Source organism: Mycetomoellerius zeteki, unplaced genomic scaffold (genome assembly GCF_001594055.1).
Source record: "Mycetomoellerius zeteki isolate Tzet28-1 unplaced genomic scaffold, Tzet1.0 scaffold94, whole genome shotgun sequence".
Classification (NCBI taxonomy): Eukaryota; Metazoa; Arthropoda; class Insecta; order Hymenoptera; family Formicidae; genus Mycetomoellerius; species Mycetomoellerius zeteki.
The window spans coordinates 1,645,127-1,657,581 of record NW_017257979.1 but is presented as its reverse complement, the minus strand read 5'-3'; the positions used below and the strand labels follow the sequence as shown (position 1 = coordinate 1,657,581).

Sequence of the window (12,455 nt, the reverse complement as noted above, 5' to 3'; positions counted from 1 at the left end):
GCTTAATGCAGATATTGTTCAAAATGTTGAACTCTTGCAGCAATACACGCATTGCATTTTATACGAACGATTTTCTCCAAAACGAAGCATCTCCTTAAGAAAGGACGTTTTTTTTATTTTTAGTTTATCAACCCCTACACGCTCCCGAAGTTTGGCCACTTAAGTTCGGGACACCCTACGTGCGCGCGCACACACACATATGATATATTATATATATAATATATATACAATATATATTATATATATACACCAATTACATTATACATATATAAATATATAAATATATGTAGTTAAAGAGAGAGCGACTGTTAGTTGATATTCATATAATATTGTATAGTAGAAGAGAAGATTTTGATTAGTATAATTACATTGAATGGGCCAAAGTTGTAAGAAATCTTTATTTAACTAATAAGAGAAATATAATAATTTTCGAATGTCATAAAGTAAAACTTCGTTGCGGGTACTTCGTGCTAAATTGTAAGACTACTTTCTTCTCTTACTATAATACAAGGACTGTTACTTTTTCGTTGAATCGAAAAAGAATTTGTCATTTGCTTTGTCTTAATCTCTTGGTTTATATTATAACGATCAGTGTACGCGAATAAACAGAATAGCACATAAAGCTGAATGTATATTAATATTAAGAAAGTCAATTCAATGTCTTGCCTTTTGATGGACTTTCCTCGAGAATGTAATCTCCTCACTAAAATTTCGAATAAAATACGGAAACTCTACAGGATCGATAACTTCTTTCGTTTATTTAGAAAATAGTGGTCAAGATTATACTTGTACTGGCTCAAGTGCCGTAACAGCAAAGAGAAAACAAACAAATTCTAAAGACAGTATATTATTGTATTTCATTAAGCCAAATAAGACCATAACGTATTATATAATTTACAAGATAAGTATATTCTAAATGTACGAAATAAAGTTGTGTGTATTCAAAAAGAAAGGCATCATCCCTAAAAATTTCTTGAATGTCTTTTTTTTCGTTTTGTAGCAAAAGTGAATGCCACGTGCAACGATATCCTCTCCCAAGTTGACGATGAATGTTTATAAAGTATTTATATATGAAAGTAATTTTATTATATTTTTTTATTTTACATTATACATTTTATTTATTAAAAAACATAATAAATAAAATTTTATCTTTATTTCATTTGACAATTATTATTTGTCGATGCACAGATTAATTTCATTTCGATTCCTCATTTATTTTTTTGTCCTTCGTGTTCTTCATTTGATTAACATAACTTGTTCTAAAAGTTAATATAACAACCTATTTTCAGATCTCGTTTCAATTAAATGGTAATATACCGATATATATTTTAGGTATATCAATTGATTCTAATATGACTATTAATATTACGACATTATGAAATAATATTATAACATTACTCATTCAACAGATGGCGTTTGTTTAACAAATAATTACGGGTTATCGTCTCAAAATATTATTTTACATCCTATGCAACTGTGTGTTAAAAAGAGCAAATATATTTTGATTATTGTCTCATCAATCCAGATTAACTTTATCATTTTTATTCTTCATTCTATCAAGATAACAATCATGATTAAACAATCCAATGTGCAAGTAATCAAAATGCAGTAGTTTTGACATAAAAGTAACGTCAAAACAAGTTTAATGAGATTATAGATTTGTAATATATATTATAAAGATTATTGATTGTATGATTGTCCAAAATTCATAGCAGGGAACAATCAACACAATCCTATAAAATAACGCCATTTACACATGCTGTGATCTAACTATAATGATATATACCAAAAATCCTCTTGACATATGAATCGGTTAGATTGCTTATACTGATATACGAATCGATTTTTTCACCAAGAGTTTTTCTTTCGACCTCGTCTCTTTTCCTCTTCGTTCCTCTTCGAGTAATTAATTTGAACGGAAAAAATAAAAAAAGGAAGAGAGGGGAGAAAAGCGAGAGCAGACACGACATATTTTGCGACTTCTTTCTTTTCGTTGCGGTGTCTGAAGCGCGACGATTAGATAAGGCTCCGGTTCATAGTACGTCGGAGATGCAGACCTCATAAGAGACCAGGATACTCGAGGCCCAGCTTCAGTTAAAGCTGCGTGTGCAAACCGACAATTAAGGACGGGAGTCAGTCCCGAGTATCTTCTTCGCGATTGATATCAACAACAGCATCGCTCTAATTTTCATGTATGTTGTGTCATTTCATAGTCGCTTTTATCACCACATCTGAAAAAGAGAGAGATAATTTTTTTCTATCCGTGATTAGGGTACAATCGACCCTTCGAGAAGAACTATCTCACATCTCATCTTCCTCTTCCCTCGCTGAAATAACCGACGGTTATTTCCCAAGATTGAGATATGAGTCTTGGATATAAGGATTTCTACCGATCAGTTAGGCTCCTCAATTCGTAACCCTTTTGGACAGGGTTTCCGAAGGTGAAACGTTAAACAGAAAACACGAAGATGCCCGCCTGCTCGAGTGAGAACTCGTCCACATTATGGTCTTCCAGCCCGCCGATGTCGCGTAGCAGCAGCGTGTCGCCGCCGTTACCTGGCACACCGTTGTCCACATCGCCACCCCGAATGTCGCCCGTGTCCATGTTGAAGCGCACGTCGTCGAACGTGGTCATGTCGACGTCCCATGCGCCGAACAATCTTTCCCGGGCGTCATCGCTCTCGAGTATGTCGACGGTGATACTCTCTCAGAGACGACAGCAGCAACGACAACAACAGCAACATCATCATCAACAGGGTATACTAGCGGCAGATAGTCGGAACGTCGAGAGGAGCAACGATTCCATTTTCTCGAGGATTTTGTCTTGGTACTTCGGACTTCTGTTGAGTTTATTTCGAAGTGTCTTCAATGTCATTGGCTACGCGATTTGGGCTCCTGCTTTCTGGGCATCTGCCTGGATCTGCCTGTTCTGGGTGTTTCTGCAACTACCGCTGACCGCTCTCAAATGGTTCATCACCGTACTGCACACCCCGGCTTATGAGAGATCACGTAACAAGCGGTGCGTGCTGATCAGCGGCGGTAGCACAGTGCAAGCGGTGCATCTCGCACGTAATTTCTACAAGGCGGGCGCCCGGGTGATAGTGTGTGATCTCGAGGGCCTGTTCGGTCTAGCCAAATTCTCCACCGCCTGTTCCAAGTACTACACGATACCGCGGCCCGGACCCAGGAACGTTACCGAATATATAAAGGCGTTGCGGGATATCGTCCAGCGGGAGCGAGTGGCCTACTACATACCGGTGAGTGCCGCCAGCACCGCGTACTACGACGCCTTGGCGAAACCGCATCTAGAGATCATGGGCTGCGAGTGTTTCGTGCCCGATGCCAGCGAGGTGACCGCGTTAGACGACCCGTTGGAGCTACTTCGACGCTGTCGCATGCTCGGTCTTACGATCCCACAACACTTTCTGTTGCGATCAATGCAGGACCTGTCCGCGCTCTATGAACGAAACTAACCGCCGGTCCCGCAGGGATGCGTGATCACGCCAAGATCTTGCTACCACCCACCTTCAGAGAGTTCCGAAATCAACACGAGATCAGCGAGAGGCGGCCGTGGGTGGTAATCCGCGATCCCGGTGGAGATCACTTCATCACTTGCACCACGCTGAAAGAGTCACGGGTAGTGACGAACGTGACCTGCCGAGTGGATGAAGATCGGGGCCTCATACCAGAAGAACGTCCCGAAATTATAAGGTGGCTTGAACAGTTTTTCGCCCATTCCTTCGGCGGCAGTATCAACGGCCACATGAGCTTCCGATTGGCAGTGTCGGAGGAGACGGGTGAGCTGGTGTCCATCGGCTGCCGGGTGGGCGTGAGCCTGCCCTACATCTGTCACACAGGTATACATCCGCGTCTGGTGTGGAAACCCTGCCGACACTTCTCCAGACAGAATTCAACGTTGCTTCAAGGTACGTCGAGCCGACAGCTGCTGTCCGATACCGTGGTGAATGCCCTCAAACAATCGACCAGCGAGACCGCGCCCCATCTTCTGGGCACAGTGCTGGACAAGAGGGAATCCCTTTTCGTGTACTGGGACCCGTTGCCCTACTGTGCCTACTATCACCTCCAATTGCCGTTCAGGCGCGTCGCAGAGGTCATCAGGACGCAGCATAACCCACCCCTGGCGGTAGTGCAATAGGATTCATCCTTAAAGCGGAAGTTTTTCTTGTACCGAGATCTCTTCTGTTTCACCTACTATCCTATGCAGTTGCCCTTCAAACATCGCGAGGATCATCAAGAACTCACAATCGATCTATAACTCGTGATGCAACCAAAAGTTGGAGTGTAGCTAGTATCTGAATCTCAACGTTGATCGCGTCTCCGAGAAGAAACGAATGTGCCAAAGAGAAGATCCGCGAACGAACCCCGGAGATCGTACTTATTTCTCTTTCGTGAGTAATTGTGTAGAGTGTGATATTATTTATTGGAGAACAATGTATCTGCGCGCGATATCTATTTCACACGCGGCTGATCAGCGAAGTCTCATCGACAATGAGCTACGTATTCCTTTGTTACATTACCTTGCGTTGTAATATATCAATGAATATGAGACTAACAAATACGATTCTACGCATAGAATGTGAAAGAGAGCGCGTATATGTATGTGTGTATTAATTAACGATTGTAACGTATAAATATGTAGCAATACTATTTTGCTGAAGAAAAAAGGAAAGAGAAACGGTAATTTTGTGTCAATTCGAGAATTAGAAAATAAGGACTTGTCCACGCAAAACATAAGTCATCAAAATGGGTCCAACTATACTAAGAGTCACTTTTCAATCAGTAACGATTAATTTTGACGTCATTTTGACGTTATCGTGACTTGTTGTTCTGCTTGGATGGCAAAAGCGCGTTCTCCCTGACTCGTGTCTAAAAGGGAGTGAATGGAGGACTGTACCGTTTACAAGACTATCGCACTACCAGCAATCGCTGGTTTGTTCACGGATTTTAACGAAAGTGATCGAGTTAAAAATAGGTGCAAAGGTCAAGTTCGGCTTGCAATCGGCTTGAAAAAGAAAAATGCGAAAAAAAGAAGAAATACAGCGGTGCGTTGCCACTCGAGCCTCTGCCATTTGCTCTCGATTGGGGGAATTACGTATGGAAGAGGAGCGCGATCGGAGATCACTGATGAAAAAACACATGCTCTCGGCAAGTTGCACGCTATCGGTACTGATTGTACTAAACGGGAGACTTTTGTGTTGCGCGTGATTAATATGTTCCTATCTTTCCCTGCAGATTGGCACAGCGACGATCTGTACAATAACGAGAAAAGGGGGAAAAGGAAGCCGATTCCTCGAGAAGCCGGTTAAATCTAATCTTACCTTCTTTGCTATATTTTATCCGCGATCGTCAGAGAGGCTTCTCTTTGATTCAATTTACAATTCGAATCGCTGCTAATCGCTTGCCTTAGACGCTAGGTCACACTGCGAGAAGATTTCATATTTAAAAATGATGGCTTATCATCCGTGCAGTGTGTGAACTAGCGATATATTCTAGAGAGAAGATTAATCTTCGATTTTCCATCATTAAATTAAGATTTCCATATTATATTAAAATTGATCACAAATTGTGTGTGTGTTTTGTGTGTTCACGAATGTGTAATAGCAAAAGATGTTCGTACAATCGCTGATAGGATTATTTATGAACTATCGTATACTCAGATCAATAGGCACCGGCGATGTCAATGTTGTCTTTGCTTGCCGAATAAGAGCATACTCGCTTACAAATATACGATTGCTTGGTACATGTTTTGTAAATACCAGCGCGTAATCGATAGAAGTGACTTAACCCTTCCGATATCATTTCTCTCTTTTATATGAAAAAAGCACGAGGTATTTATATTGATAAGTTTATAAAGCGTTTCGATTTTTTTATATTATGTTAAATCAGATTTAGTGATTCTCGCAGCTGAGACGTATCTCAGTGCTTTACAATAAAACGAATGATTATTTATTACTTTCTTTAATCTCGATGAAACTTTTCGAATGTTCCTTGGGATCAAGCATGTCGAAATATATTAATCGGAAAGATTAACGAACAATATAGGTTTGTCTGAATCATTTGATGAAATAGATTCATCGCATATCTAATTTTCGAATTATTTCAAAAATTTAGCTTTGAAGAGAATTCTGCAAAAAATTCAAGATATAATCTATATTATTTCTGATAATATAATCCATATTGTCAATCTTTCGTTAATAAATATTTTTAAAAAAACATTATATTACATGTAATATATATTTTTGTTATTCCTCAATAAGCTAAAGCATTCATGTCGATTGATTGTATATATGTGTTTTAATATATTTAAATTTTTTTAATTATTTTAATATATTTCTCTCTCTCTCTCTCTCTCTCTCTCTCTCTCTACAATTTATTGCATTCGTATTGCAATAAACTCTACAAACACATATATATCTCTTATCCTCATTCATCTATTAAAATTATAAAGGTAACTATGTAAAAATTCCCGAGATAATTCAAAATTTTGAATTATTATATTAAAATTATATTAATCAACAAAAATCAGTTAAAATTGATATAAAGAAGATCGAAATGTAGAGGATCAAAATTAAAAATTCATGTAAGCAACATCCATTATTTTTTTATACTGTCATATGTTTTCAAACCATAAGATTTACTCGCACTGATAAATACTCTATACTAAAATTTGCAGAACTATTATAATAAATTTTGCAAGTTTTAGTATGGAGTATTTTTTAACAAAAAATTGATTTTTTTGATAATCCTTTTGTTAAGTTTTCTGATATACTATTATAACGAAGGAGCAATGACTAGTGTATGTCATCGTGATCGTATCGTCGATCAGATCGATCGTTCGCTGAAATCATTGTTTGTTCATAGTAACGAGTGCGACGTAACGCATCGTATACGAGGGCGTTTCACCAACGAATTGCTGGTTGGCTGATGGAACTTACAATCTCCTCACGACGCGATTGTACGCGTGAAGCAGTAAATAATGCCTCGCGCTGTACATGAAATGACCCGGGGGCAACACTGGCTGACGGACTTTGACAGCTCGGGGTCGCCGGTTCGTGGAGAGAGAAAGAGAGAAAGAGAAAGAGAGAGAGAGAGAGAGAAAAGAGAGAAGTCGGTTCGCCGGTATTATCTGCCTTTCTTCTTCTTTTTCATCTCTCCTCCCTTTCCTTCTTCGAAACTTCACTCAATCGCTTCTTTCTGCAAGTAAATAAATATTCGCGTCAACGCGCGCGTCACTGAACAATCAATTTTGCTGCCAAATTAACCCTTAGTCGCCTTCGATTCGACTTATATATATAATTGATCGCGCGGGATTACGACCATGTTACATTGTTTATTATACACGCCATAGTTCTTGTTATGCAAATTGAAAATTAATAACCTTATCTGGCTAAAAAAAATTCAAGCGAATAATTTTGAAAATGAATTAGCAGAAAAATTCGAACTGATCAAATCTGTCAATAAAAAAGCATCATTATTCTTCGCATTTCTACATTCAACATAATGTCACATAAGCCAATATATTCGAATTAATATCTAATTCAAGAATCTAAAATCTAAAATTAAAATGGACTGATAAAAATGATCTGAAATATCGATTTTCCGGCGATGATAAAAAAGAAACCAGCGAATGGAAATTACGAGTTAGCGGAAAGTTCCTGATAAGATGCGATATGCAAAAGCTGTCTGGCGATAGTTTTATTACTGATAATTCCTCCATGTGCCTCGGCATAAAAAATCATGTTAGAGATGAAAATACGCCGAGAACGTGATTGACGATTAAATATAAGGACAGTAAGCTAACTGACAGCAAACATTTCGCGAAATATACAGAACTATCTTCGAAAATTATCTATCTTCAAAAGTCAATGCGAGTTGTGTTGAAGATGACCTAATTTCAATTTCTCTCGCTATTTATGACGATATACTTCTGCAAGGTGATTGAATAAGTAATATTTAACATATCTCCTAGCTACTCTAATATTTTTAGGTACGTATTAAAATATTTTTAAATAAGTCTAATTATAAGTCAAGGGAAGATCATCTCAGAAAGTGAATATTTCACCAGATATTTTATTTATATATTTCAGCTATTCTAATATTGCGTAAAATAAAAGATACTTCACGAAGGATTCACTTTTTGATGAACTTGCATCTTTCATTACAAACGAAGGCGGAAATGAGAGTCACGAGTCGACTCGTTCCTTTTTTTCACTGAGTAAGGGCGTGAATTGGAGATTTGAACAATGACGGCAATAAAGTGTGTAACGCAGCCTTATCATGCGATAATATTGAAATGCAGTTCCTTGACGACGGCTAGTAAAATAAATCAATATACGCCGGTACCCTTCCCTCATTTTTTACTTTCCTTCAGGAGAGGCACGCGATAAGGGCGTCTATCTTACCCATAAACTTAGCCAGACTCTCATTCACAGACGCAGCGACGTCTCCTTCTATTTCTATTTAAGACGACGTACATAATACTATGAATAACGTAATAACGATGACTCTTGCTTTCGATATAACAACGATAACCCCGAGTCAATTTCGCTATAATGAAACCCAAAGTAAAAGGACTTAAAAGTCGCTAACTTGGTTTAGAGGCGTGGAGAGAACAAGAAGTAAAGTCATTTCCTTAGGCAACGTGAGCCGTATGGTTCCAGGCACGGCGTTGTGGGAACCGATTCACCTGACTGACATAGCGATGGTCTGGTTACTGCTAGTTATTTACCTCTCGCTACCATTCACTGGTAGCAATAATATTTTACAATTCAATACCTCTTTTGTTCTTTCGCTTGAAACTTCGCTTTTCACGCCGTTTAGACTAAAAAGAGGCACTTGTTACTTCAGAGACACGCTCTATGCAAGATACAGTCATCAGTATTGATTTTATGTAGACAGATCCACTTTTGAATCATTTTATGAAACATTTGAAACGCAAAGGGTATATTAGTAAGACATTTTAAGGAGATTTTTGGAACGCTTGTTACTGAAAGATTATAGAAAATAGCTAAGTTGTTATTAACTAGCCAAATATTTTGCTTTTCTTTTTTATCGCAAATTATTGAAAAGTTCTTTCCCATATTAGCTTCTTCCGGCAAACATTTTGAATCATTCTATCTGACTCAATGAATCATGATCGATCGTCGAGGAAGGAATAGTGCCATATATGAGTTTATGATAAGATTAATTTAATGACTAGTTTTAATATATTTGTTAACAAAATGAAACAAATATTAAAAAATTCAGTTTTTTTATTATGTATGAAAGACAAAAATTTTGATTTAGAATCCGGATGAAAAACATAATTAAGATAAAATGAGAAAAAATTTTCATTTAAAATATAAAATTGTATTACTCAATATAAATATTGACTATATTGAACGGTTAATTCATGTATACCCATCATTAATTTTTATACGGAAAATTTAAATTTCCAATTCTAGTTACATTTTGCAGAGACTATAGTACATGATACATTCTTAAGCTCCTATTTAATCCTATAAACTATTATCTATATTATATTATCTATATGTAATAGTTCAATAATTAATTTTGTATACAATGGACATACAGGTTTATAACAGTCGGAGTCAATTCCCGTATAGCTTTGCAAATTCGCCGAGCAGATAAAGCTGCGTTTTACATAAACAGAATAAATATAATCAGTAAGATACCCGTCGCACAAATGACGCTGTCAGCGAGGTCAGGGTTGACAAAATTGATTTTGTATGTGTGATGTTGATTAATGATTACACAGTATCGTTTGTATATACTTGGAGGCTCCGAGAAATTCGATAAAAAAAATGACAGAACTGTCCAATCAAAAAAGAACATCGTGACTTTTCTTGTTCAAACAATTATGGAAATATGAAACGTTCTTGGAAGAAACAGTCGAAAAATTATCGCATCACAACATAAAGATACATGGAATTCTCGTTATTTTCTTTTAAGTCCTAGGATTTCAACTAGTGATTCATAAGTCGCGTGACAGTTTGACAGTTTGCTTCGAATTCTCAGACGGTTGCATGAAGATTTGCAGGCAACATGGAACGTATCAGTCTAATAATGTCCACATTTCTACCAATGAAGATTAACTTTCATCTCAGTTTAACCCTAATTGATATTTGCGAGTCTAGTAGACCCGGACTTTTTCTTCAATTGTGTTATAAAAAATTATTATAACAAATGTTTTTCACAACCTTATATAATTTCAAGCTACATAACTTTACATATTCCTCGAATTTGAACCTTCAAAATGAAAAAAAAAATCGTTCAATTACTTATGTTAATTTTAAGTAGAGATATGTTGATTTTATAAGTACAGGACTCGTGAATACCAGTTAAGAAAATTTCGAAATAAATACCGATTAGGGTTAATTTGCTCTTTATCCTTATCTAATTCTTAAAACTAGAACAAGATAAAAATATTAAACCGAGATTAAAGTCAATCTATCTAATAATAGAAATGGATATAACTCGTTTGATCATACAATGATAGATGTTAAAGATGTAATGTAACCTAATCTCTTATATAAGTTAATTAACTTTCATAAGTATTAAAATGTAAATCAATTCATTTCTGTAATTAATTTCGAAGTAAATAACGTCCATATTAACGTATGTACTTAATAAATAATAAAAAAAATTTAAGTCAAATTTAATATATTTTCTTGAGTTAAATTGTTTAACTGTATTGTTTTAGTAAAATTAACGTCATATTGAGTAATAGTGGCGATCCATAGAAATGATTAAAAATAACTCCAATTGGATATAACTTGACATTATGAATTTAACAGTACACGGAGAAAAATGTTTGGTTGAATTAACTGGATTTCTGGTGGAAAAAGAACGATCCAGAATTTTGATTAAATCTACTAGAACTTTACTTAAGATAACCAACATTCAGAATTTCCTTGATTAAATTCACTGGACTTCTAATAGACTTATCCAGAATTTTGGATCATTCATTTTCCATTAGAATGTCAGTTAATTCAACCAAATATTTTTATCCGTAGACGCGTAATTCGTTTGTTTCCTTCGTGATTTTCAACAATCGCCACCAGGATCCACAATACACACGTACGATTTCAACGTGAGTTGCGTAACAGAGAAGAGGCCAGACTCGTCGATTATTCGCCCGCTCTTCTCGGAACAACACGGGCAAGCGGGCAGGCGGATATACGATACCGACATTGTATCTAATCTCTACGGCTACAAAGCGACGAGTAAATATTGTATTCCAGAAGGGGATACTTTCGGTGGTATCGACGTATCGGCTATTAATATCGTTCGTTCGGTTAGTACTATCCGGAGTCCCCGGTCGCTCGACAATAAACCGCCGTCTTCCTACGAAAACATCCGGAAGGATCGTGTAGAGTGAAGAACACATTTTTATCGTATGTTCTATTTTTTTTCTTTTTCTCCTTCATTTTTTTCCTCGATATCACTGTTCGTTAATGGTTGGTATTCTCTTCCCGTGGCGCACTATCCATCGTCGAAGGAAATCGAAGACCGAGAGAAGACATGCGGTTCCAATCCTCGGCTTTTCTGCTCCTTTGCGCCGTTTCGCTTGCGACGGCACAGGAAGTCTGGGAATGTCAAGAAGGTGCCGACGACGAGCTGATTTGGGAATATGCGGTCAGGAGACCGTATCGAATCGGTGGTTATCAAGTGCGTTTACAATTATCACAAACCGGGTCCTGTTAATCGCACCTCGCAATGGACCTCTTTTGAATTTCGATCCACTCATAATAAACAGTTACCTTAATCCACTCACAAAGGTTTCTCAATTGTAACTAGGAGGTAGAGGCGGATTATGGGCCGACTGATGCGAGAATCACGTGCATACGTATCAATTCGCTCTCCGATGAAGATAACGGCGCGGCGTGGGTCACCGCCGGCGGAATCGACTACAACTACGTCAAACTCAAGTTCAGGTCAAAATACTCACGAGGACTCCACTACAGAGTCCTCGTTTACGGACGGCCCACCCCGAGAGGTTTATGGCTATTTTGATGGCTATCCTTTATACAAACGTATTTCGCACTAGTACTTAATCTAGATTCCCATGTTTAGTTGTGTAATCGTTTGATTCCTTTTTGAATTATTTTCTTTAACACCCGGGAGTAGCCATCTGATTTTTTTATATAAACGATCACCTGGGACGTTTTAACTTCAATAAAAATCACTGTTATTAATAACATATTTGAGAACATTATAAATATAGATTTAATCGCCATTTTCTGAATAAATTAAGTATAGCAACCAAACAAATTTTAAATGGAATAAGCATGTTAAATGGCTTATTATAAAAGTATTTCTAAAAAATAAAAATTTTAATTAATATAACACTTATTTATTTAATTTATCTAATATAACACTTTTTATAAATAATATCTTACAATTCACATTTTCTCGCCGCTGCAACGTTAAAA

At 37.0% G+C, this 12,455-nt stretch overlaps 2 protein-coding genes across 2 annotated transcripts; both read left to right on the top strand.

Moving 5' to 3' along the window:
• The first annotated feature begins 1,952 nt into the window (after positions 1-1,952).
• LOC108730665 (uncharacterized) lies at positions 1,953-5,461 on the top strand. Its single transcript, XM_018460512.1, is given in 2 exon segments — positions 1,953-3,462; positions 3,465-5,461. Coding segments are annotated over 2 exon segments (1,686 nt in total). The 5' UTR covers positions 1,953-2,468; the 3' UTR covers positions 4,157-5,461.
• Positions 5,462-11,126: 5,665 nt separating this feature from the next.
• Positions 11,127-12,251, top strand: LOC108730634 (uncharacterized). Its single transcript, XM_018460446.1, has 3 exons — positions 11,127-11,417; positions 11,522-11,691; positions 11,821-12,251. Exons 2-3 carry the CDS (start codon positions 11,545-11,547, stop codon positions 12,034-12,036), a joined length of 363 nt encoding a protein of 120 aa, XP_018315948.1. The 5' UTR covers positions 11,127-11,417; positions 11,522-11,544; the 3' UTR covers positions 12,037-12,251.
• Positions 12,252-12,455: the final 204 nt, after the last annotated feature.

What these genes read in the sequence shown, in the direction of transcription:
- LOC108730634 (XM_018460446.1), top strand. Translation starts at nt 11,545, where the DNA reads ATGCGGTTCCAATCCTCGGCTTTTCTGCTCCTTTGCGCCGTTTCGCTT. An exon ending in ATCGAATCGGTGGTTATCAA is followed by an intron (nt 11,692 to 11,820) that starts GTGCGTTTACAA and finishes AATTGTAACTAG; the next exon opens with GAGGTAGAGGCGGATTATGG.